A 24,548-nucleotide genomic window follows, 5' to 3' on the forward strand; every position below is an offset into this window, starting at 1 on the left:
ACCGGGTGACAGCAGCCACTGCAGCATCCATTTGCTTCGAGGCTGTGGGGATGGTCCCCACGGCACCATCCAGGAGGGCAGCGCCATCGGGCCGTGCAGCCCACACAGCTGCTCACTGACTGCTCCCCATCCCCTGCACCAGGCACTATGACATCCGGAGGAATGACGACATCATCAACTTCTTCAATGACTTCAGTGACCACCTGGCTGAGGAGGCCCTATGGGAACTCTCTCTGAAAATTAAACCCAGGAACATAACAAGGAGAAAAACAGACCGGGAAGAAAAGACCTAGGAGCAGGCACCGGGATCTAGGAGAACGCTCGAGGGGCATGGGGGCGGCTCCCAGACCGGACAGGACCTTGGACCTGTTAGGCACACGGCAGGAGTCCCGGCCTCAGAGCCACGAGGCTGGCCAGGCCTCAGCGGTGCAGTGCCAGGCCGGAGCCGGAGCCTGCTGGCCGCTTCCTGCCTCCTCCTCTGTGGGAGCAGACCCGTGGGCCTCAGTACAGCCAGTAGGCAGGTCTTGTTGCCGATTTGCAAACCGGTGGTTTTCTGGTTTGGTTTTGTTTTCTGCTTTCACTTCCATCTCTCCCCGCTTGCCCTCCTACCCACTCCCCTCCAGGGGGAGAGCAGCAGAGACCTCATCAGCAGACCAAGGAAGTGGCGAGTCCTCCCCCTCCCTAAGCTTCAGGGTCCTTGAATCTTCTAAAATGGCAAATGAATGGAGGCCTTCCAGGGTAGGCTGTCCTCCAGGGGCCCTGGAATCGGAGAAGCAGCTGTGTGGACAGAAAGCAGAGTAGACTTCGGGAGGGTCTTTTCACTTTCCGTTTCCACTTCCAATGCATGGAGGATGGTGTGAGCTTTACAGCAGACCCGGAAAGGTACGCAGGTGACGCCGTAGCAGCTCCGCAGCTAGTGCTCTGCACTGAGATACTGGCGCCAGCAGGGCCTCCCTTGCCCACCTGTGAGCAGCAGTGTCTGTCATCTTGTGGCCCCTTAACCTCCCACCCCACCACTGCACCTCTCCCACACCATCTAGGGAGCTGAGGAGGCTGGAGTAAGGGAGGACTTGATCATCCAAGAAATACTTTTTATTGCTGGGAGTCTTCTGAACCTCACCAAACTGAGGCCAGAGCTGAGCTCCTGGGGGAGTTAATCCAGAGGGGAGGGGCCAGCCACTCCCTCCTCTATTGCTCGCTGTGTGCCTTAAACTCCATCTCTTGTCCCTCCTCATCCCATGGCCTTCACTCCCTCCTTGCCCCATCCTGGGCTGGCCCTCGGGGCTCCTCCTCTGGCTCTTTCAGCCAGTGCTGTTAGTGCCCCTGGGAGGGAAAGGCATCCCTGAGGCACCGGAATGGTGCAGGCACTCCTCGGGGTCCAGGGAGGCAGAGGCCTGGCCAAGGAGTGGCCTCCTAAGGTGGCAGCTGCAGCAGGCGGCCCTCCCCGCATGCTGGACCATCTAACGGAGCAGATGCTCTTTCCACCCTCCTTGTCAAAACCATTCTCACTGCTGAGGTTGACAATCTGGGCAAGGCTTGTGGGGTGCTTGGCAAACAGAACCTGCCCTGTGCCACCGGCTCCGTGGCCTACAGCCTGGGCCTGCGGGCAGGGCACTGCGGGAACCCAGGCGTGCTGCCCTAGCCCATGCCTCCGGGTCTGCTTTGCATGAGAGTGTGCGCTTGTCCCTGGTTTGGGATGTGGTCAAGTGAAGAGCAGGGTCTAACTGCGTACTTAGCCTAGTTCAAACGGAACAAAGGAAAAGCGCAGAAAGCAACATCTGTTGATCATTAAGGTTTTCTTTAAAACAACCATGTCACTTTTGAGTCCATGGGTTTTTGAACAGCATTTATCAAGAAGAAAATGTGGGCTTCTTCCCCTCTTCCGTGTTTCGTTTGTCCTGTAGATGGAGGGAGGAGAGCTGTGATGCATCAGGCGGGACCCCCTCTGGCAGCGGCCCTGCAGGGCCAGCCGGGACCTGTCACTTTATTATTTAAGGAGTGTGTGTGTAGAGTCGCTGGCTTATTAACAGTATTGTGTGTGGGTTGGTTTTTTAGTTTGTTCCTTCTTTTAAAAGTCCCTTCATTTCAATCCTTGCCTCTCTCTCCCCTCCCTTGCCCAGCTCTGTTGAATGCTGCTGTGCGCGTGTGAGGGCCACTCTGCACACAGGGCCCTTGGGTTGTGCGAACTGAAATTCTCCCTGTATTTGTGAGTCTCCTGCAAATCCCCCTCTGTAGCACAGGCAATGCCAGTGCCAAGCTGCAGCCTCTAGAACCAGGCCTCTCACCCCAGCAGCAGGCGGGTCCGCGCCTGTGGTCAGGTGCTGTCCACAGTTCTGTCTGCCTTGTTCTCGGGCTTGAGCCAGACGGAAGCGGGTTCACCTTCCCTGAATTCAGAACAGACCCTGTGCCCGGCCCTGGTGTGCCCACTCAACTCCCCAGGCCCTTGTTGGGAGCCCTTGGTGGTCTGAGCGGCAGGGCCCAGGCAGCACGTGGGCAGTGCCCAGGGGCTCCCTGCGTGAGGACAGCGAAGTGTGTCTAAGACTTATTGATGACAGGCGCCCCCCTGTGCCCGGCCCTGGTTGTTGCTGAGCCCTGTGCTCAGTGCTACGGCCTGGCCATGGCTCTTCTGCTCCTTGGGGGGGGCCGGGTGTGTTGTGGGCATCAGTCTTCACAGACAGACATAAGCCAGGCAGAGGACTCGTTCCCTGCAGAGGTCAGTCCTCACCTGCAGGTGTCGGGGGAGGGGGGCCGAGGAGGGACAGGCACACACCGTATCTGACCTGAACCTGATTCTGAGGTGTCTCCCGCTCCAGCCCCATGACCTCTACAGGGTTATATTGTAATATATGTGCCCCAGCTAACCTGTCTGATGGGTGGCATCTTCCTGCAGACGTTTCAAACATGTAACTTTTATATGAAAAAAATAAATGGATGAAAGCTGCCCAATGCCATGTCTGCCCCGCAGCTGCGTGTGTGCAATTCCAGCGACAGCCCAGGCTGCTCCGGGCTGGCCTCGCTGCACAGGCAGGGCTCCTGGGAGGCTGAGGGTCATTCAGCACCATTCCCAAGCCCTCTGGCTGCCGTTGGGATAGTTGTGGCTGAGTGAAATGGACGTCACCAGAACCTTCCCTCCTAGGCCTTGTGCCCTAGAAGCATTCAGCTGGGCAAAGAATTGCTCATGCCTGGAGGTGGGTTCATACCCAAGAGCCCCTCACCCCAGTGTCCTGGCGAAAAGGCATTCCTTGGGTGGGATGCAGGGGCACAGGCCCTAGAGCTACTCGTCAGGGCCCAGAAGCACTGTCTTTACAGCGTGCCTTTTGCGATGTGTCTTCTGCCACCCAGGAGGCAGTGCACAGACTCAGGCCCAGCCCCGGTGGGAAGCAGCAGAGCCTCTGCACCTACAAGGACTGAGTGAGGAGACCCTGGGGATTCCAGTCCCTTCTCTGCCCTGACGTATGCTGTGTCCCCTCCATAAAGCACGGGGCCCAACGGCTCTGGGAGGCCATTCACCATCTCCCTGTCTTCCTCGTCCTCCAAGAGCCACCCTACACCACCGCCCACCCATGCCCCAGGGTTTCCAACCTAGCACCTGAGACCGAGCACCCAGGCATAGCCACCCAGGGATGGTGGGAGTTGGGCCCAGCCGTCATATTCACCCTGGTCCCCAGTCTCCAGCTTTCGGCTCCACTTGAGCACCTGGGGAAGCCCAGGAGTTCTGCATCTCTACCTGGTTGTGCAGAGGTGGGACCTGGTGAGGAGGAGGCATCTCCCCTCATACACCCCAAAGGGCAGCAGCTTGAGTCTGTCCCTTTAAAGGGAGGGGGCCAAGTATTCCTGGGCTGATCACAAGATCTGATAGAAGGGACCCCAGCATCAGGTAAGCATCCACCGCCCCTCAGCTTTGGGCTGAGCACCTGGGTGCCAGGCAGCACCTGAAGCTTCCATGAACCTCCAGGGTGATGGAAGCCCAGGTTCTCCCCTTTGTTCCTCACGTCCTCAGTGCTCAACCACTCATGCCTCAGGCTCCTTGTTATCGCTGTTGTTCGGTTTGACAAGTGAGCACGCAGAGGCCTGAGAGCGACCAGTCCACTCCTGAGTCCTCCACCCCATCCCACTCCCCTGCCAGCAACACCAGGAACCTGGTCTGGCCCCAACAACCCCAAAGAGCAGGAGGTGACGTGCTGGGTATGACCTCAGGCCTCAGCCTTCCCACCAGGGCTGCAGGGCAGCAGCTGCTGCGACCCACCCTGGTCTTTGGTGACCAGCAGACCTCAAGATTCACCAGGGAGCCACCATGGTCACCGAGGAAACACCTTGACTTCCACCCCACCCCAGAGCATCCCCAACCAGAGCCTGAGTATGCATGCTTAGCCAGGCTGGAGAATGGGGTACGATGGCTGCTCATTGTTACCCCAGAGGGGTGAGAGGCAGGCCCAGCATTCATTCAAACCATATTTTTCATTCATTCACTAGGGGTGCTTTATTTAGGAAGCAGTCAAGGTGGGGCTTGGGCCACTGGACTCCCTCAGTGACCGGCAGCAGTCTGGGTGAATATGGCCTTGGCTGCAAAGGGCTGTGTCCTGACTCTGCAGCTGATGAGCAAAGGACCCTGGGTAAGTGCTCCTCTCTGTTTCCCAGTTTCCCCAGCCGGAAAAAGGGTAGTAATAGCCTCTACTTCCTAAGGTCTCACAAAGTGTCTGGTGAGCATTTTTGCGTACCAAGCCCTTTGAGACTGCTTTACCTCATTCAATTCTCTTAATTGAAAAATCACACAAGCCGGTGCTATGACTCTTGCCTGTAATCCCAGCACTTTGGGAGGCCAAGGTGGGCAGATCACTTGAGGTCAGGAGTTCAAGGCCAGCCTGGCCAACATGATGAAACCCTGTTTCTACTAAAAACACAAAAATTAACTGGGTGTGGTGGTGGGTGCTTATAATCCCAGCTACTCACTCAGGAGGCTGAGGCAGGAGAATTGCTTGAACGTGGGTGATGGGTTGCAGTGAGCTGAGACTGCACCACTGCTCTCCAGCCTGGGTGACAGAGGGAAGACTGTCTCCAAAAAAAAAAAAAGGAAAGAAATAGGGGAGGCCGGGCGCAGTGGCTCACACCTGTAATTCCAGCACTTTGGGAGGCCAAGGCGGGTGGATCATGAGGTCAAGAGATCGAGACCATTCTGGTCAACGTGGTGAAACCCCGGCTCTACTAAAAATACAAAAAATTAGCTGGGCATGGTGGCGCATGCCTGTAGTCCCAGCTACTCGGGAGGCTGAGACAGGAGAATTGCTTGAACCCAGGAGGCGGAGGTTGCTGTGAGCCGAGATCGTGCCATTGCACTCCAGCCTGGGTAACAAGAGTGAAACTCCGTCTCAAAAAAAAAAAAAAAGATAGGGGAAACAACTTGTTTTATAAACAGAATATAACCTTGGCATTGAATCAAGACAAGAACAGTACAAGGTAATTACAAGTCAGTCTAATCTGTGAATGCTGATACAAAACTTAAAAAATCATCTTAGCAACCCCAAACCAGCAATGCATAACAGTTCTTCCTGACCAAGTTAAGCTTATCTCAAAAATGCAAGGATGGAATAATTTCAACCAGTTAATGGATGTCACTGATGCCATGCCAAATGCTGCTGCTCCACACGTCTGGTTTGCATCTCCTTCCTAGGCACACAGGACTACACTTCCCAGCCACCTGCCTGAGATCTGAGAGGCAAACACGTGTCACTGTGCCGTGGGCATTTAAGGACTGTTGTGCAGGTTCATACTTACTCTTTCCTGCCCCCAGTACCCCTGGGGTCTGGGTGTTGAGATGGCAGAGCCCCAAGCAGGGGAAGACTGGACAGGGACCACCGCATTCATCCTGGCTGTGTTTGCTTGATGTGAATGAAGAAATGAAGCCATGGAGACTTCAGGGTTTATTTTCACAGCATGACCTTACTTCCCCCAAATGTACCACATTAACAAATTAAAGGAAGAAAGCCATAGAATCACTGCAGTAGTCACAGAACAGCCTTTGTTAAAATCCATCCATTATTTTTATTATGAATAATAAAAATGGGTTTCGCTCTTGTCACCTAGGCTGGAGTGCAGTGGCACAATCTTGGCTCACTGCAACCTCCACCTCCCAGGCTCAAGCGATCCACCTCAGCCTCCCGAGTAGCTGAGACTATAGACATATACCACTACACTCAGCTAATTTTCGTATTTTTTGTAGAGACCGGGTTTTACCATGTTGGACAGGCTGGTCTCGAACTCTTGAGCTCAAGCGGTCTACCCACCTTGCCCTCCCAAAGTGTAGCGATTACAGGTGCAAGACACCCAGGCCAGCCAAAAAAAAAAAAAAAAAAAACCCTTTTGTTAACTAGAAATAGAAAGTCTCTTTAATCTGATAAAGGTTACCTTCCAAAATCCTATACAGACATGCATAATTGTGAAATATTCATAATGCTTCTTTTGAAATCAGAAACAAGAGAAAGATCCCACTAACACCTTGTCTATTCATTGTACTGGGGATCCTTGCCAACGTTGTAAGAAAAAAGATGAGAGATAAACAAGAAAATCTATCAAGGTCGCTAGCTATACAACCAGATAAAGAGTTAAACATATTCCTGGCCAGGTGCAGTGGCTCATGCCTGTAATCCTAGCACTTTGGGAGGCTGAGGCAGGTGAATCACGAGGTCAGGAGTTCGAGATCAGCCTGCCCAACATGGTAAAACTCCATTTCTATTAAAAATACAGAAAACTAGCTGGGCGTAGTGGTGGGCGCCTGTAATCCCAGCTACTTGGGAGGCTGAGGCAGGAGCATTGCTTGAACTTGGGAGGCAGAGGTTGCAGTGAGTTCAATCACACCACTGCACTCCAGCCTGGGCCACAGAGTGAGACCCTGTCTCAAAAAAAAAAAAAAAAAGACATATTCCTGTATACAATCAATAAGCAGTCGAAAAACATAATCCTTTTTTGTTTGTTTTTTGAGGATTTTGGTTTGTTTTCTCTGTTGCCCAGGCTGGAGTGCAGAGATGTGATCATAGCTCACTGCAGCCTCAAACTTTTGAGCTCAGGCAGTCCTCCCACCTGAACCTCCCAAGTAACTCAGATTACAGGCACGTGCCACCACACCCAGCTGCAAAAAATGTAATTTTTTTTTTTTTTTTTTTTTTTTTGTGACGGAGTTTCGCTCTTGTTACCTAGGCTGGAGTGCAATGGTGTGATCTCGGCTCACCACAACGTCTGCCTCCTGAGTTCAGGCAATTCTCCTGCCTCAGCCTCCTGAGTAGCTGGAATTACAGGCACGCGCCACCATGCCCAGCTAATTTTTTGTATTTTTAGTAGAGACGGGGTTTCACCATGTTGACCAGGATGGTCTCAATCTCTTGACCTTGTGATCCACCTGCCTCGGCCTCCCAAAGTGCTGGGATTACAGGCGTGAGCCACCGCGCCCGGCCTAAAAATTGTAATTCTTAAAGGCCTCTGTTTATACTAGCATCACAAATCTTAAGGTCCTAGACTTAAGACCAGCAAAATATTTATGAAACCTTTATAGGAAAAATGGTAAGATTGTATTAAAAAGCGTTAAAAAAAAAAAAAAAAAAAAAAAAAAAAAAAAAAACCTTAATAGATTGAGAGATGTGAATGTGGATAGGAAATTTAACTTTCTGGGAGTTTTTCTGGTGGTTTTCTTTGTTTGTTAGTTTTTTGAGACAGGGTCTCACTCCCATCACTCAGGCTGCAGTACAGTGGTGCGATCTTGGCTCAACTGCAGCCTCAAATTCCTGGGCTCAGGCGATACTCCCACCTCAGCCTCCCCAGTAGCTGGGACTACAGGTGCATGGCACCATGTCCAGCTAACTTTTTTTTTTTTTTGTATTTTTAGTAGAGACAGGGTCTTGCCATGTTGCCCAGGCTGGTTTCAGACTCCTGGGCTCGAGTAATCCACCTGCCTTGGCCTCCCAAAGTGCTGGGATTACAGGGCATGAGCCACCATGCCCAGCCAACTTCTGTAAAGATGTCACTTCTCCCCCAAGATAATGTATAAATTCAAAACTATTCCAAAGGAAATCCCAGAAGGACTGTGTGGTCCTTGATGAAGTTAATTCTAAAATATGTTAAGAAAGAATTTCCACTCTGGTAATGGCAGATGAGTCAATTCCACCAGTCGCCTGTCCCAGCACTTTGGGAGGCCGAGGTGGGCAGAGGGCAGATCTCAAGAGATCAAGATCAGCCTGGCCAACATGGTGAAACCCCGTCTCTACTAAAATACAAAAAGTAGCTGGGTGTGGTGGCACACACCTGTAGTCCCAGCTACTCCGGAGGCTGAGGCAGGAGAACTGCTTGAACCCAGGAGGCGGAGGTTGCAGTGAGCCGAGATTGCGCCACTGCACTCCAGCCTGGCACCTGGTGACAGAGCAAGACTCTGTCTCAAAAAAAAAAAAAAAAAAAAACAGTGATGAAAATGTCTGGCCACGGTGGCTCACACCTGTAACCTCAACACTGGGAGGCTGGGGCAGGTGCATCACTTGAGCCCAGGAGTCCAAGACCAGCCTGGGCAACATGGCAAAACCCCATCTCTACAAGAAATAGAAGTGGTGAGTGCCTGTAGTCCCAGAGCTACTGGGTAGGCTGAGGTAGGAGGATCACCCAAACCTGGGAAGTCCAGGCTGCAGTGAGCCATGATCGCCACCACTGCACTCTAGCCTGGGCAACAGAGTGAGACCCTGTCTCTAAAGAAATAAATATTAAGTTACAAGTACAATAAAGTTGAAAGTAAAATTTTAGAAAAAGATATACCCTGCAAATAGGACCACGAAAAAAACCCAAAGCATATCTCTTAATATCAGAAAAAGCAGACTTTAAGGCCAAAGGCATTGCTAGAGTTACAAAGGGAACACTTTGTAAAGATACAAATTATGCTCAACAGATTTAACAATTTCTAAATTTGTATATACCTAGTTAATTACATGTCCTCAAAACATATAAAGCAAAAGCTGACAGTATTAGCAGGAGAAATGGATAAAACCTTTGCTCCTAGTGGGAAGTGCTAACACACCTCTCTCCCAAACATCTGAGGAATAGAAAATGTCAAATCTTACACAACACTTCCAAAGACAAAAATGAGAATCATTTTCAACTTTTGTGATGAGACCAACGTAACCAGGACACCGAAACCGTAACAACAAAAATTGCAGCCGGGCGCAGTGGCTCAAGCCTGTAATCCCAGCACTTTGGGAGGCCGAGGCGGGTGGATCACGAGGTCGAGAGATCGAGACCATCCTGGTCAACATGGTGAAACCCCGTCTCTACTAAAAATACAAAAAATTAGCTGGGCATGGTGGCGCTTGCCTGTAATCCCAGCTACTCAGGAGGCTGAGGCAGGAGAATTGCTTGAACCCAGGAGGCGGAGGTTGCGGTGAGCCGAGACCGTGCCATTGCCCTCCAGCCTGGGTAACAAGAGCGAAACTCTGTCTCAAAAAAAAAAAAAAAAAAAATTGCAGTCCAATTTCACTCGTGAACATAGTGCAAAAGTCCTAAGCAAAATTTTAGCAAACTGAATCACGTGATATATAGAAAGTACGATAATACATGCTCATCAAGATGAATTTATTCCAGGAATGAAAAGCTATTTTAATATTTGAAAATCAACATGTTACCATATTAATGGAATAAGTTTGATAATTTTCTCAGTATACATGAAAATAAAATTCAATATCCATGCATAATTTTTTTAAACTCTCTGTAAAGTAGGAATAGAAGGGTACTTCCATAACCTGAAAAACAAATCTGTTTTCTAATAAGGTGAAATGTTGAAAGCCTTCGTTTTGAGGCTGGGAAAACGACAAGGTTGCCTTCTGTCAGCACTCCTATTCAGCATTACACTAGGGGTCCCAGCTAGTGCAATAAGGCAAGAAAAATACCCAAGGTGGGCAAGAATTGAAAAAGGAAGACAAGGCCAGGTGCGGTGGCTCATGCCTATAATCCCAGCACTTTGGGAGGCCAAGTCAAGTAGATCACAAGGTCAGGAGTTCAAGACCAGCCTGGCCAACATGGTGAAACCTGGTTTCTACTAAACACACACACACACACACACAAAATTAGCTGAGGCAGGAGAATCCCTTGAACCTGCGAGGCGGAGGTTGCAGTGAGCCTAGATGGCACCATTGCACTCCAGCCTGGGCAACAGAGCAAGAGTCAATCTCAAAAAAAAGGAAGACAAAAAACTCATTATAAAGAGATAACATTATGTATATAGAAAACCCAGGCCGGGCGCAGTGGCTCAAGCCTGTAATCCCAGCACTTTGGGAGGCCGAGGCGGGTGGATCACAAGGTCAAGAGATCGAGACCATCCTGGTCAACATGGTGAAACCCCGTCTCTACTAAAAATACAAAAAATTAGCTGGGCATGGTGGCGCGCGCCTGTAATCCCAGCTATTCAGGAGGCTGAGGCAGGAGAATTGCCTGAACCCAGGAGGCGGAGGTTGCGGTGAGCCGAGATCGTGCCATTGCACTCCAGCCTGGGTAACAAGAGCGAAACTCCATCTCAAAAAAAAAAAAAGAAAAAGTGCAAACATTTTAAATTTCTTCCTCTCATATACGTACTTTTTTTTTTTTTTTAGATAGGCTCTTGCTCTGTCACTTGGGCTGGAATGCAGATGATCACAGCTCACTGCAACCTTGACATCGGATTCGAGCGATCCTCCCACCCAGTCACCTCTGTAGCTGGGACTACAGGCCCATGCCACCATACCTGCCTTTTTTTTTTTTTTTTTTTTTTTTTATGTAGAGAGGATCTCACCATATTTCCCAGGCTGGTCTCAAACTCCTGGACTCAGGCGCTCCTCCCACCTCGGTCTCCCAAAGTGCTAGGATTACAGGCATGAGCCACCAGGCCTAGCCCACACATACATTAGTAACAGATACTATCAGTCCCCTTTCCATTAAGATCATGGCAATACGTATCCACCAGTAATAAATGTGAGAGTCAACAATCCCTCTGCAACTCCAGATGTGTTCAACTTTTCTAATTCTTTTTTTTTTTTTTTTTTTAAAGATGGGATTTCTCCATGATGGCCAGGCTCGTCTTGAACTCCTGACCTCGAGCGATCCACCCACCTCGGCCTCCCAAAGTGCTAGGATTACAGGCATGAGCCACCATGCCCGGCCTTAACTTTTCTAATTCTTTCACTGTCCAGTGTGTAAAAATCATATCTCATGATTTTTTTTTTTTTTTTTTTTTTTTTTTTTTTTTTGGAGACGGAGTTTCTGTCTTGTTACCCAGGCTGGAGTGCAATGGCGCGATCTCGGCTCACCGCAACCTCCGCCTCCTGGGTTCAGGCAATTCTCCTGCCTCAGCCTCCTGAGTAGCTGGGATTACAGGCACACGCCACCTTGCCCAGCTAATTTTTAGTATTTTTAGTAGAGACGGGGTTTCACCATGTTGACCAGGATGGTCTCGATCTCTTAACCTCGTGATCCACCCACCTCGGCCTCCCAAAGTGCTGGGATTACAGGCTTGAGCCACCGCGCCCGGCATATCTCATGATTTAAATCTGCATGTTCCTGATGTATAGGACTCAAATCAATCAATCTTTCCCTCTATGGTTTTCCAGATTTTAACAGGCCTCACATTTCCATACGGCCCCAGCACGCTGAAGTTACACAAATATTTTCCTAAGCTTTCTTCTATTATGATTAGGGCTTCATTTTATACTTAGCTCTTTAATCCATTAATCCATCTTGAATTTATTTTTGCATACAATATTAGAATAATTATTTTTTTCCAACCAGATAGCAACTCTGCTTATTAGGAATCTTCTTTTACTCAATTAAAATGCCATTTTTAGCAAGTGTCAATTTTCCACATATACTTGTAATGTTTTCTAGATTTTCAATAATTTTTCACTGATTTAACTCTGTGGCAATGCTGCCATTTTGATTATTATAGCTTTATGGTAAGTTTTAATATCTGGTGAAGAAAGTTCCCTCTTGGCCAGGCGCGGCGGCTCACGCCTGTAATTGCAACACTTTGGGAGGCCAAGGTTGGTGGATTATCTGAGGTCAGGAGTTCAAGACCAGCCTGGCCATCATGGTGAAACCCCATCTTTAAAAAAAAAAAAAAAAGAGAAAGTCCCCTCTCATTCAACTTGGGGGAATTAAAAACATTAGCAGTCTTTGCGTATTTTTCCTTCCAATTAAAATTTAAAATCATTTTTGTCATTTTTTTAAAGCTTGGTTTTCTTGCCAGAATTGTATTAAATCTATCTAAAATATTTATTAAAAATAGATATTTTTATGTCTTCTACCCAGATATTTTGTTCAGGTTTTTTTTGGTTGGGGGGGGGGTCCTTTTGGTATTTTTTAAAATTTTATTTATTTTGAGACAGAGTCTCACTCAGCCACCCAGGTTGGAGTGCAGTGGTGTGATCTCAGCTCACTGCAACCTCTGCCTCCAAAGTTCAAGCAATTCTCCTGCCTCAGCCTCCCAAGTAGCTAGGATTACAGGCATGTACCACCATGCCAAGATACTTTTTGTATTTTTAGTAGAGACGGGGTTTCACGAGGTTGGCCAGGCTGGTTTTGAACTCCTGACCTCCAGTGATCCACCTGCCTCAGCTTCCCAAATTTCTGGGATTACAGGCATGAGCCACCACACCTGGCCTTTTGGTAACTTTAAAAAATCATTTTCTTAATTTGGTTTCCAGACATTTTTGCTAAGTTATTCCTAAATTTTAGTGTTATCACTTATAAGTTGAATTTCAAATTTTTCCGAGTTTACATGGTTATTACTACAATTGCTTTTGTGTATTTATTTTATATCCAACCACTTTACTGAGTTATCTCTCTTAACTATTCCATGTTTTTTAATTGACTTTTGGATAGTCTAGCTAGGTAAATCATTTTTTGTCCCTTCTTTTTTTTTTTTTGAGACGGAGTTTCGCTCTTGTTACCCAGGCTGGAGTGCAATGGCACGATCTCGGCTCACCGCAACCTCCACCTCCTGGGCTCAGGCAGTTCTCCTGCCTCAGCCTCCTAAGTAGCTGGGATTACAGGCACGCGCCACCCCGTCTCTACTTAAAATACAAAAAATTAGCTGGGCATGGTGGCACGTGCCTGTAATCCCAGCTACTCAGGAGGCTGAGGCAGGAGAACTGCCTGAACCCAGGAGGCGGAGGTTGCGGTGAGCCGAGATTGTGCCATTGCACTCCAGCCTGGGTAACGAGCGAAATTCTGGAATCCACAGTCTCCAGGCTGCTCATCACTTACTTCCTCATGCCTGCCTCTCCAGCTTTCTGGAGGAGGGGCTGGGCTGAGCTGGCCCATTCTGTTTCAGCCCCTGGTGCCCCTGGGTTGTAAGCAGCACATCATGGATGCTCTGAAAGCAACTGATTTAGCTTGAGCTGTCAATCTTGTGTGGCTCAGCTAGGGGTCCCCTTCCTCCTCTCTGTCTGCAATCGTTTCTTTTATTTGTTTGTTTTTGAGACAGAGTCTCACTCTGTCACCCAGGCTGGAGTACAGTGCTGTGATCTCAACTCACTGCAAGCTCCGCCCACGGATGGGGAAGGGGTAGGGAAACAACCAGGCAGGAGCCACCATGCTCCACTCTCCCTAAGGGAAAGATAATACTGACAGCCCTATCGCCTAAGCTGGGCTGGAGGTTGTGGGAAGGCAGAGGTTGCAACGTCCTTCCAGATGGCTCTGAAGACAGTGAAGGCTTTGGTCCCTACAAGGGCCTCCCAGGGGCACAGATGAAGGTAAGTGTCTAAAGAAGGCCTTGAGAGGAGGTGCCTCTGGTGGCCCCCTGTCCCACGACTGGGGCTGGGCTCTGGAGATACCTCGGATTAGGACAGGGACTGAGCTCCAGTGGGCCACCTGTGGAGGCTGAGGAGGCTTAGGCCCAGCCACAAGTCCGCTGAGGGTTGCCAAGCCCGCCCTCCTCCAGCCCTGGATCCCCTCTGCAGGCGAGAACTGGCCACCCGCAGGGATCCAAGTCCAGAGAAAGGGTCTGGCCCAGCCAATTATCCCTGGGCATCCCAGCATCCTGGCATCCGACATCCTGGTGGGAGCCACAGCCTCAGGGAAGGTAGAGTGCCACCACCACGTAGATGACCCAGCTGGTGGACACGAAGACCCCAAAGAGCAGGCTGAAGAGCACCAGCGAGCGGGCCTTCCTCGAGGCTGCCTCAGCCTGGGCCAGGTCACCCCTCCCCAGGGCTGCACGGGTCTGCAATGAGACAGGGTGGGAGAGGGTGGTAGGACAACCAGGGAGCTCCCACTCCCTCCCAGTGTGACTGAGGCCCAGTTCTGCAAACTGAAACACTGACACACTGAGAGGTTCAGGGGCCTACCAGGCCCACAGCTCGAAAGGCGGCAGGAGTGATGGCAGTGGCGGCTGCCAGCTCTTGGGTGCTTGTTATGCCCAGCACTGACGCATGCCCTCAGCTTCAACCTCTGCCATCCTCGCAGCAGCCCTGAGGCTGACCCCACTTTGCAGATATGGAAACAAAGGCTCAGAGAGGTAAAGTGACCTACCCAGGTCACACCACTAGTGGTGGAGCCAGAATTCACCAACAGGTGAGTCCCACCTCTGAGCTGTCCTGAGAGCTGTCTTCTGCTTATGGCTGGGGGCTTGAGCAACAGAGTAAAGCCAGGCCCGAGACCAGGTCCGCCCTCAGCACAGGTCTCCAGGGGCTTACTTGCTTTTTTTTTTTTTTTTTTTTTTCCTTGAGTTGGAGTCTTGAGCTGTCTCCCAGGCTGGAGTGCACTGGCACAATCTCAGCTCACTGCAACCTCTGCCTCCCAGGTTCAAGTGATTCTCAGCTGGTGGTGGGCACCCTCATCTCTCTCTCTCCATCCATCCATCCCTCTATTCATTCATCTCTTTATTAGGCCCTGGGGATTCAAAGATGCCAATGTGATGACACTCTTAATAGAGGCAGAGGCAGGGCCAGGCCTGGTGGCTCACACCTGTAATCTCAGCACTTTGGGAGACCCAGGCTGGTGGATCACAAGGTCAAGAGATCAAGACCAGCCCAGCCAACATGGTGAAACCCCATCTCTACTAAAAATCCAAAAATTAGCTGGGCATGGTGGCACATGCCTGTAGTCCCAGCTGCTTGGGAGGCTGAAGGAGGAGAATTTCTTGAACCCAGGAGGCAGAGGTTGCACTGAGCCAAGATCGCGCCACTCTGTACTCCAGCCTGGGTGACAGAGTGAGACTCGTCCGAAAAAAAAAACAAAAACCCACAAGCCCCCATTGGAATGGGCAGCACGTTTGGCCACGTCAGTCATTCACACCTTTACTGTAAATTGTTTCAGCCAAACTTCCCACAGCACATTTTGAGTAGTTGGAGGCAGAGACAGGAGGGGCAAGGACCCCACAAACAACTGGGCTCTGACTTCCCAATTCCCACCGCTCTCCAGAGGAAGAAACACCAAAGACTGTGTGGCTGGAAGAGGGGCTCTGTGGACCCCTACCTGGGCACCAGTGGCTGCGCGCCAGGAGAGGCTGTGCCAGCGCCACCCCCATACCTACCTCGTGGGAGTACACAATGGCGATGAGGCCAGTGAGCAGGCAGCAGAACAGGGTCACCAGCACTGACTCCATCATGTAGTCTTTGGGCAGGGGTCTGTGCTCGACTGTGGCAGGGCCTGGCACGCCAGCCATGGGGCCATTGTACTGTGGGGGCAGAGCCACAGTGGTGAGGGAGCCGACCCAGCCTCGGGACAGCAGAGGGGGTGAGAAGGCCAGCCAGGCCGTGCAAGCTCAGTCACTGGGTCCTCCCAATCCCCACCCAGTTAGGCTGCAAATCACAGAAGGGTCGGGTCAGGGTGCCCCTCTGCCCTCTCGCCGCTCAGCCCCCGCCGCCGCCGCTCAGCCCCCGCCGCCACCTCCCCGCCCCCGCGGAATTCTTCAGTCCTGCCCTCTACAATTGGCTCCACCAAGCCAAACAGGCCTTACCATCCCCAGAACACCCAGTCTCGGCCCCTCCGCGCCTGTGCGGCGCCGTCTGCCCAGGGTGCCCGTCCTTCTCTTTCCTTAGCCCTCCTATTCATCCTCCAGAACCCTGCCCAAATGCCCCCAACTCCAAGGAGCCCCCGGATTCGCCCGCCCCCAGGACAGAAGTGACCTCTCGGCCTCCGCACGGGCGCCGGCAACCAGGCGCAGACAGCATGGAGGGGAGCGCGCCCAGGGCGGCGGCCACTCACCACGGGGAAGGGGAAGGCGGCCCCGGCGGGCGACGGGAAGAGCGCGGGCGGCGTGGGCGCGGCCGGGTAGAGCGGGGCGGGCGGCGGGAAGAGCGCGGACGCCGCGGGCTGCAGGAGCACGGGCACCTGCGGGAAAGGTGGGTACAGCAGCGGCGTGGCCTTGGGGTCCGGCGGCGCGTAGGGCGGGGGCTCCTCCACGAAGCCGATGTGGGGGGCGCCTCCGGCTGCTGCCTTGGAACCCGGCCCCGCCTCGCCCGCCGCCTGGGCCGGGGCGTCCTCCGGGGCGGGCTCGCTGCCCCCCGCGGCCCCATCCTCGCTGGGTGCTCCTTCCTCGTCCAGGGGCCGCGGGCGGCGTGGGAGCTGCGGGAGCGCGGGGTGAGCTGGAATCCGGGGGTCCTCAGGTACGGCGGGCTGCGCGGGAATCCGGGGGTCTTCGGGGGCGGCGGGCTGCGTGGCGCCCCGGGGGTTTTCGGGGGTGGCGGGGCTGCCGCCCCCTTTCGTGTCTGATCCTAGAAAAAAATGAGTCTGCCGTGAGCAGGTGACCACCAAGCTAGGTGGGACTCCTTCCCTACCCCAAACAGATCTTCGAAGGACTTCGCTGGTTCCAAAGCTCCCACGAATCAAGAGCCCAGGCCTCTGCAGCTGGGCCTCATAGGATATTGACCCAAGGGGACTAGAAAACAGGCCCAGAGGGGCCACCTGCCTTGCTGGGGTCACACGGACCGGACCGAGCAGCCCATTTGGGTGGGAACCCAGGCTGCTGGCCCCGCCCCTCCCCGCGCTGCCCCGCCCCCTTTCATGCAGATGGCCGCTACTGGGAGGTAGTTTGGCCCCCAGCTAAGGCCCTTATGTCAATACGAATTGGACCAGAGAAGGAGAATCAGCCCAGGGAAGCCCCTGATTGGCTGTCCTGAGATAGACCTCCAACTGTGGGTGGCTGACCTAAGGAGATAAGCTGAACCAACTATATTCTTGGCTTGGAGTTGTAGGAGAGGGCTGAGGTGCCCAGCAGCTGCCAAACTAAAGCTAGAGTAACATGGTGGAGACAGGAGGTCACCCTGAGGCACCAAGAGAATGGACACCAGAATATACGGGGCCCAGCAGCTTGAAGCCAGGGCTCAGAGCCCCAAAGCTGCCCAGCTGCCTTGCTCCCAACGCAGGCCCTGGCCAACAGCACCCACAGATGAGCCCTGGTGGTGCCTGGTCAGGTCCCGCCAAGTCCTTAAGGTCCCCAGCACCTCCTGAGAGCATCCCGACCAGCTGAGCACCCAAGGGCCTCGGGCAAGGGTGCAAGGAAGGCCGTGGAAGAGAATCGCAGGGTGGGCTCCTCTGACCTGGGTGGGCATTCAGGCCTCACCACAGGAGTGGGCAGCCCAGAGCCAGGGGTCTGGCTTTGGAGGTCCATTTCCTAAGTGTCCTTAAGGGTTATAGAAGGCAGAGGGATGACTGAAACAGACATCACAAGGACATCTCAGTGGGGGTGAGAGGACCCTTGCTGAAGTCCCCCATGGGTGGAAGCAGGTATCCTTGCCAGGGGTATCCTAGTGGCAGGGAATGCAGAGCCCCTGGGTGCTTCCTGCCTCAACCCCCTCCCAGAAGCCAGGGGCTCACTGATGGCCCCTGCTCCCCATACACCTGCCATGCCGTTTATACCGACACACCTTTATTTGTGACGTTCCCGCTGTTCCTCCACCCCCTGGATCTGGGCTTGGCCATGTGACTTGCTTTGGACAATGAAACATTGACAAACATTTTGTAAGCAGATGCTTTAAAAACCTTTCTCTCCAGGTTAACAGGGGCTGGGGCTGGAGAGTTAGTGTTTCATGGGTGTAGAGTTTCTGTTTGGGAAGATGGAAAAACGTCTGGAGGTGGATGGTGGTGATGATCGCACAACAATGTGAGTATACTTCATGACACTGATTTACACTTAGAAGTGGCTAAAATGGTAAATTGTATGTTATGCTTATTTAGCACAATTTCTAAAAGTCTTTCTCTCCAGATGATGACAACTGAGAAGTCCAGACAAAATACAAAAAACAACCATCTAACCGGGAGCGGTGGTTCACACCTGTAATCCCAGCACTTTGGGAGGCTGAAGCAACCGGATCACCTGAGGTCAGGAGATCAAGACTAGCCTTGCCAACATGGAGAAACCCCATCTCTTCTAAAAATACAAAAAAAAAAAAAATACAAAAAATACAAAAAATGCCACTGCACTGCAACAGGGTGAGACTCCATCTCAGAAACCAAACCAAAACAAAAAAAAAACTTAGAGAAATGGACTTCAAGGGGGTGAGTTTTCTGCTTTTCCTCTCTCATTGCCCTTGAAGCTCAGAGCACCAGCACTGGACCACACTGGAGCAGCAGAACAGGAAACTAAAAGTTCAGTAGAAACCCTGTCAGCTGGGCACAGTGGCTCACACCTGAAATCCCAATACTTTGGGAGGCCAAGACAGGCAGATTGCGAGGTCAGGAGTTCAAGACCAGCCTGGCCAACATGGTGAAACCATGTCTCAAAATACAAAAATTAGCCTGGCATGGTGGCGTGCACCTGTAGTCCCAGATACTCAGGAGGCTGAGAAAGGAGAATCGCTTGAACTCGGGAGGTGGAGGTTGCAATGAGCTGAGATCCTGCCACTGCACTCCAGCTTGGACAACAGAGAAAGACTTCATCTCAAGAAAAAAAAAGGTCAGGTGCGGTGGCTGAAGCCTGTAATCCCAGCACTTTGGGAGGCTGAGGCGGGTGGATCACAAGGTCAAGAGATCGAGACCATCCTGGTCAACATGGTGAAACCCAGTCTCTACTAAAAATACAAAAATTAGCTGGGCGTGGTGGCGCGTGCCTGTAATCCCAACTCGGGAGGCTGAGGCAGGAGAATTGCCTGAACCCAGGAGGCGGAGGTTGCGGTGAGCCGAGATCGCGCCATTGCATGCCAGCCTGGGTAACAAGAGCGAAACTCCGTCTCAAAAAAAAAAAAAAAAGAAGAAAGAAAAGAAACCCTGTCATTCCAACCAGATGGACCAGGAAAGGAAAGGGCTCCGCACTCTCTGAGGAGAAGAGGGGGGGCAGTCCTAGAAGAAACAGAGCTAGAGAAGGGGGTCCCTGATTCTATGTGTGACCTGGGGTGACCATCATATCACTGTCTGCCCAGGACTTTCTCGGATTTACTATTGAAACTCTCACATCCTGGGAAACTCCTTAGTCCCAAACTGGGACGGTTGGACTCCCTAGAATGAATTCACACAAGTCTTGGGCTCCCCATTGAACTGCATGTGCAGGAGACAAACCCAGACCAGCCTAACAAAAACTCTGAAAACTGACCCAAGTTTGGAAATGCCACTCATAGGAGGTGAAACAGAACTTGTGGTCTGAAACCAACCAGCCTGATTGCCAGCTGAAATCAAACCAACCCACCTTCTCTGTGGAATTGTTAACAGGACTTAGAATCTACACAACCTACTATTCACAATGTCCAGGATCTGAGATCGTTACCATACAAATGTGGAAATGTGACCAATGCTCAAAGGAAAAGACAGTCAACAGATGCCAACCCTGAGATGACCCGATATTGGAATTTTCGGAAAAAGCAGCCGTTATAACTATACTCCATGAGGTCAAGATAAACACACTTGGCCAGACGTGGTGGCCTCTTCACAGGAGGGGGCAGTGAGCTGTGATCCAACCACTGCACTCCAGCCTGGGCTGCAGAGTTAGACCCTGTCCTCCCCAAAAGGGAGGGGTGGCATGTGACAAACTTTCTGTGCCTCCATTTCCTCATCTGTAAAGTGAAGATAAATCACAGTCATAATCATTTTTAAAGAGGCAAACATGGCAGGGCACAGTAGCTCACACGTGTAATCCCAGCACTTTGGGAGGCCAAGGTGGGTGGATCACTTAAGGTCAGGAGTTCCAGGCCAGCCTGGCCAACACAGTGAAACCCATCTCTGCTAAAAATACAAAAATGGGCCGGTGTGGTGGCGAGCGCCTGTAATCCCAGCGACTTGGTAGGCTGAGGGAAGAGAATCCCTTAAACCTGGGAGGAGGAGGTTGCAGTGAGCCGAGATCGAACCACTGCACTCCAGCCTGGGCAATAAATAGAGCAAGACTCAGTCTCCAAAAAAAAAAAAGGGCTGGGCGGGGTGGCTCATGCCTGTAATCCCAGCACTTGGGAGGCTGAGACCGGCAGATCACGAGGTCAGGAGATTGAGACCATCCTGGCCAACATGGTGAAACCCCTTCTCTACTAAAAATACAAAAAAAAAAAAAAAAAAAAAAAAAATTAGTTGGGCGTGGTGGTGAGTGCCTGTAGTCTCAGCTACTGGGGAGGCTGAGGCAGGAGAGAATTGCTTGAACTCAGGAGGTGGAGATTGTAGTGAGCCGAGATCTTGCCACTGCACTACAGCCTGGGCGACAGTGCGAGACTCCATCTCAAAAAAAAAAAAAAAAGGTGAACATGGGGCCAGGCTCTGTCCTGAGAGCTTTGCTTCCTTAAACCGGGTCATCCTCAGTCGCGCTTTTGTTTTTATGCTCCCCATTTTACAGATGAGGGAACAGAGGCTCCCAGCAGAAAACCTGGGTCTCAGTGAGTCAGCTCTCCACTCGAGACAGGTCTCTCAGGGATGCTGTCCTGCCCCAGCTATCATAACAAAAACCGCAGTTTCCCTGGGTCCAGCCAGGGCAAATACCTGGCCCGATGGCGCGGAGATAGGGCCGCAGAGTAAATAAATCTGCTGGCGGCGCCGTCTGGGGGCCTCGGGTGGGTTCTCAGGTTCTCAGGCTTTTGACACCTGAGTCTCTCCCAGGCATTCCAGCTGGGAAATGGGGTCCGGGCTGCCCGCTGGGGCAAATGCTTGAGGGTCTGGGGGAAATCCTAAGGAAACTTTGAAGTGGGGCTGCGGGGAGGGGTCAGCACCCCAACGTCTCCTGGAGCTGCTTGCAGATGGGACAGGGTGCCCCGATTCCCGGGCTCTCGATGTAAGCCGGGCTGGGGAATGCAGGGGCGGGAGTGCGAGGGACCGTGCAGGGGTCCCACTGCCACCGCCCTACCGCCCCCTGCCAGCCCGAGACTCCCAGGGCAGAGACGAGGTCTGGGTTCCCTGCCCCCCCCACACCTTCCAGCGCCTGGCTCCTGGGGGTGGGGGACGTCGGGTTGGTGGAAGCCTTGGCCTGAACCTCTCCCCAGCTCTGCCCCACCCAAATTCTCTCGGTCCCTGTCCCCAGCTCTCCCATTACAGGCTCTGTCTCCATCCCACCCTGGCCAGGGTCGCCCACTCCCCTGCTGCGAGGACTTCAGCCTGGCGAGGACGGTGAGTGGAACTGCCAGAGCAGGGACCCGGCGGGAGGGGGCAAAATGCTCAGAGAATGAAGGGCCGCGGCCCCCTCCCCGACTTGCTCGCAGGGGCGCCCCCAGAGCTCCCAAACTTTCTACAACAGCTCCCTGGCCCTTCCCAGCCTGGCTCAGGTGGGGTGCCATGGGTGGGCCGGGCATTCTCCCCCATCTTGCTGCCGCTGGCCTCCTGGGAACCACAACCCAGGGCCTGGGCCCGCCACGCCTATCCCTGTCCCTCCAGCACCTACCCCGCAGGTATCTCCCCCTACATTCCCTCCAGCACCCGGCCCTCCAGCACCGGTCCCGCCGCTATCTTCCCCCTACACCCCCTCCAGCACCTGCCCCGCCGGTATCAACCCCCTACACTCCCTACACCCCCTCCAGTACCGGACCCGCCTGCGCCTGCCCCTCCAGCATCTGCCCCTCCAGTACTCGCCTCACCTGCGCCTGCCCCGCTTGCACCTGGTCGCCCAGCACCTGCCCCACCTGCACCTGCCCGGCAGGCATCTGCCCCGCCATACCTGCCCCTCCGGCACCTGCGCCTCCAGCTCCTGCCTCCATGGCCCGAACCCGCGGCAGCTGCAGAAGCTGCGCGGCTCCCTGGCCCTGCGCCCCCCGTCGGGCCGGCTCGGCTTGCGCCGCGGGCTCGGGTTTCCTGGTGCCTGCCGCGCGGCCGGTTAATAATTGACTGCCTTGTTTGTCCACGGCTGGGTCAACAGTAGCTCCCTGGCGCCCTGCGCGCCGCGGACCTGCCTCTCCTCCTGGCAGGGGGAGACTCTGCGGGGTTGTGCAGTGCTGGAGGGGTTGGGGTAGGAGGGGGGAGCCAGCCAGGCAGGACTAGAGAAGTCAGGGTGGCACCTGAGAGGGCCCGAAAGGCCAGCCAGCCAGCGTCAGACAATGAGGAGTGGTGGGGGCCTGGACACCTGGACAGCACAGCTGGACGGATGTGACCCGCACAGAGGCGGAGTCACAGTGGCTGTAGCTTTCTTTTAATTTTCCGGCAAAAGAAGCCAGAAATGTAGGTTTCTGTGTGGAATCTCTTTTGTTGTTGTTTTGAGTCGGAGTCTTGCCCAGGCTGGAGTGCAGTGGCGAGATCTTAGCTCACTGCAACGTTCACCTCCTGGGTTCAAGAGATTCCACTGCCTCAGCCTCCCTAGCAGCTGGGATTACAGATGCTTGCCACCACGCCCAGCTAATTTTTTATATTTTTGCCGGAGACAGGGTTTCACCATGTTGGCCAGGCTGGTCTTGAACTCCTGACCTCAAGTGACCCAAACCCCCCCCACCCCCGCCTCAGCCTCCCAAAGTACTGGTATTAGGGGTTTGAGTCACTGCACTCAGCCATGAAATCTCTTGAGTTTTTGTTGTTGTTTGTTTTTGAGGCGGAGTTTCGCTCTTGTTGCCCAGGCTGGAGTGCAATGGTGGGATCTCAGCTCACTGCAGCCTTCACCTCCAAGGTTCAAGCAATTCTCCTGCCTCAGCCTCCCAAATAACTGGAATTACAGGCGCCCACCACCACGCCTGGCAAATTTTATATTTTTAGTAGAGACGAGATTTCGCCACTTTGGCCAGGCTGGTCTCGAACTCCTGACAAGTGATCCACCTGCCTCGGCCTCCCAAAGTGCTGAGGTTACAGGCATGAGCCACCTCACCTGGCCAAAATCTCTTCAGTTTTAAAAACATTTGTGTGGGATTTCTATCCTCTCCAACTGGAGAATCTGAGGCAGGTCCCAACCCAACCACCTGGAAATGCTAGAGACACAGCACCAGCATGCCAGGCACCAGCATGCCAGGCATGTTTGTAGCTGAGCTCCCAGTTAGCCAGAAGAATCTTCAGGGACTAGCAATAAAGAGGGAGGGACAGAGATGCCCAGGAAGTGTGTGCCCCCAGGGGCTTTGCTCTCAGTGTCTAGGGCTTGAGTTTTCCATCCAGATACCGACAGGAGGTGAAGCCTCTGTGAAAGGGAGTTAGGATGAAAGAGATGAACAGAAAACAAAATCTGCCCATGGCTCACAGAGGTGACAAGGAAGCTGGTGTGACCCAGTCTGGAGTCTGATTGTGGAAATAAAATCTCCCTGGGAGTTGTAGCCCTGGGCCTGTTCCTCACATGAATATGGGGTTCAAATTCTGCCTATCTGGTAGTCTAGATGCCCCTGCACTAAAAATTGTCATTTAATTGGATACGTCTTTGTAGCAAAAAGAAAAAAAAAATTGTCATTTAAAAAACAATTGGCTCTAGGAAAGAGCTCTGGTCCAAAGCAAATGTAAAACTACTCTGGTGGGACATGACCCTCATCAGGCTGACAAGATTCCCACAGAGGCCCAGCACTGTGGCTCATGCCTGTAATCTCAGTACTTTGGGAGGCCAAGGTGGGTGGATAGCTTGAGCCCAGGAGTTCAAGATTAGCCTGGCCAACATGACGAAACCCTGTGTCTACAAAAAATACAAAAATTAACCAGGTGTGGTGACGCACGCTTGTAATTCTAGCTATTTGGTTGACTGAGGCATGAGAACTCCTTGAACCCAAGAGGTGGAGGTTGCAGTGAGCTGAGACCATGCCACTGCATTCCAGCCTGGGTGTCAGAGCAAGACTCTGTCTCAAAAAAAAAGAAAAAGAAAAAAGAAAAAAAAAAGAACCCAAGAAAATTTCCCAGAACTAAAGGACACAAATCTTCAGAAAGAGGTCAGTGAGGGCCCAGCATAATGGGGAAAATACCCTCCAAAGGGACATGATTGTGAAATTGCAAGATTCTAGGAGCAAAGAAAGATTCTATAAATGTCCACAGGAAACAAAGTCAGTTTTCTCCACCAGATCAAGAATCAGAACGAAATGGAATTATCAATGGGAATACTGAGGCCGGGTGTGATGGCTCACCCACCAAAGTGGCAATCTCAGCACTTTGGGAGGCTGAGGCAAGAGAAGTGCTCAAGCCCAGGAGCTCGAAACCAGCCTGGACCACATAGTGAGACCACATCTCTACAAAAAGTAAAAAAAAAAAAAAAAAAAAAAAAAAAA

The 24,548-nt window shown here is 52.3% G+C and overlaps 2 protein-coding genes and 1 long non-coding RNA gene across 24 annotated transcripts in view; 2 read left to right on the top strand and 1 right to left on the bottom strand.

Moving 5' to 3' along the window:
• The window catches only part of RAPGEF1 (Rap guanine nucleotide exchange factor 1), a 157,810-nt gene extending 154,864 nt beyond the window's left edge, over positions 1–2,946 (top strand). For all 21 annotated transcript variants that reach the window (XM_039461291.2, XM_039461292.2, XM_039461296.2 and 18 more), the window contains one exon: positions 143–2,946. In XM_039461291.2, coding sequence (XP_039317225.1) covers positions 143–293 — 151 coding nt within the window. In that variant the 3' untranslated portion in view covers positions 294–2,946. The remainder of the gene's footprint in view (positions 1–142) is intronic.
• A 10,090-nt stretch (positions 2,947–13,036) lies between these two features.
• Positions 13,037–22,267, bottom strand: PRRT1B (proline rich transmembrane protein 1B). Of its 2 annotated transcripts, XM_039461424.2 has the most exons (4): positions 22,052–22,263; positions 16,201–16,709; positions 15,527–15,670; positions 13,037–14,215 (listed from the first exon to the last, which is right to left on the bottom strand). In XM_039461424.2, exons 1-4 carry the CDS (start codon positions 22,089–22,091, stop codon positions 14,066–14,068), a joined length of 843 nt encoding a protein of 280 aa, XP_039317358.1. In that variant the 5' UTR covers positions 22,092–22,263; the 3' UTR covers positions 13,037–14,065. The 2 variants fall into 2 exon arrangements, with proteins under 2 accessions (XP_039317358.1, XP_074250696.1); XM_074394595.1 differs by lacking the exon at positions 13,037–14,215 and having other exon boundaries at positions 14,910–15,670; positions 22,052–22,267.
• LOC141583706 (uncharacterized) lies at positions 16,686–24,548 on the top strand. Its single transcript, XR_012516507.1, has 2 exons — positions 16,686–21,175; positions 21,422–24,548. It is a non-coding gene; the product is annotated as an uncharacterized LOC141583706 (long non-coding RNA).

This window comes from Saimiri boliviensis, chromosome 2, assembly GCF_048565385.1.
Source record: "Saimiri boliviensis isolate mSaiBol1 chromosome 2, mSaiBol1.pri, whole genome shotgun sequence".
Classification (NCBI taxonomy): Eukaryota; Metazoa; Chordata; class Mammalia; order Primates; family Cebidae; genus Saimiri; species Saimiri boliviensis.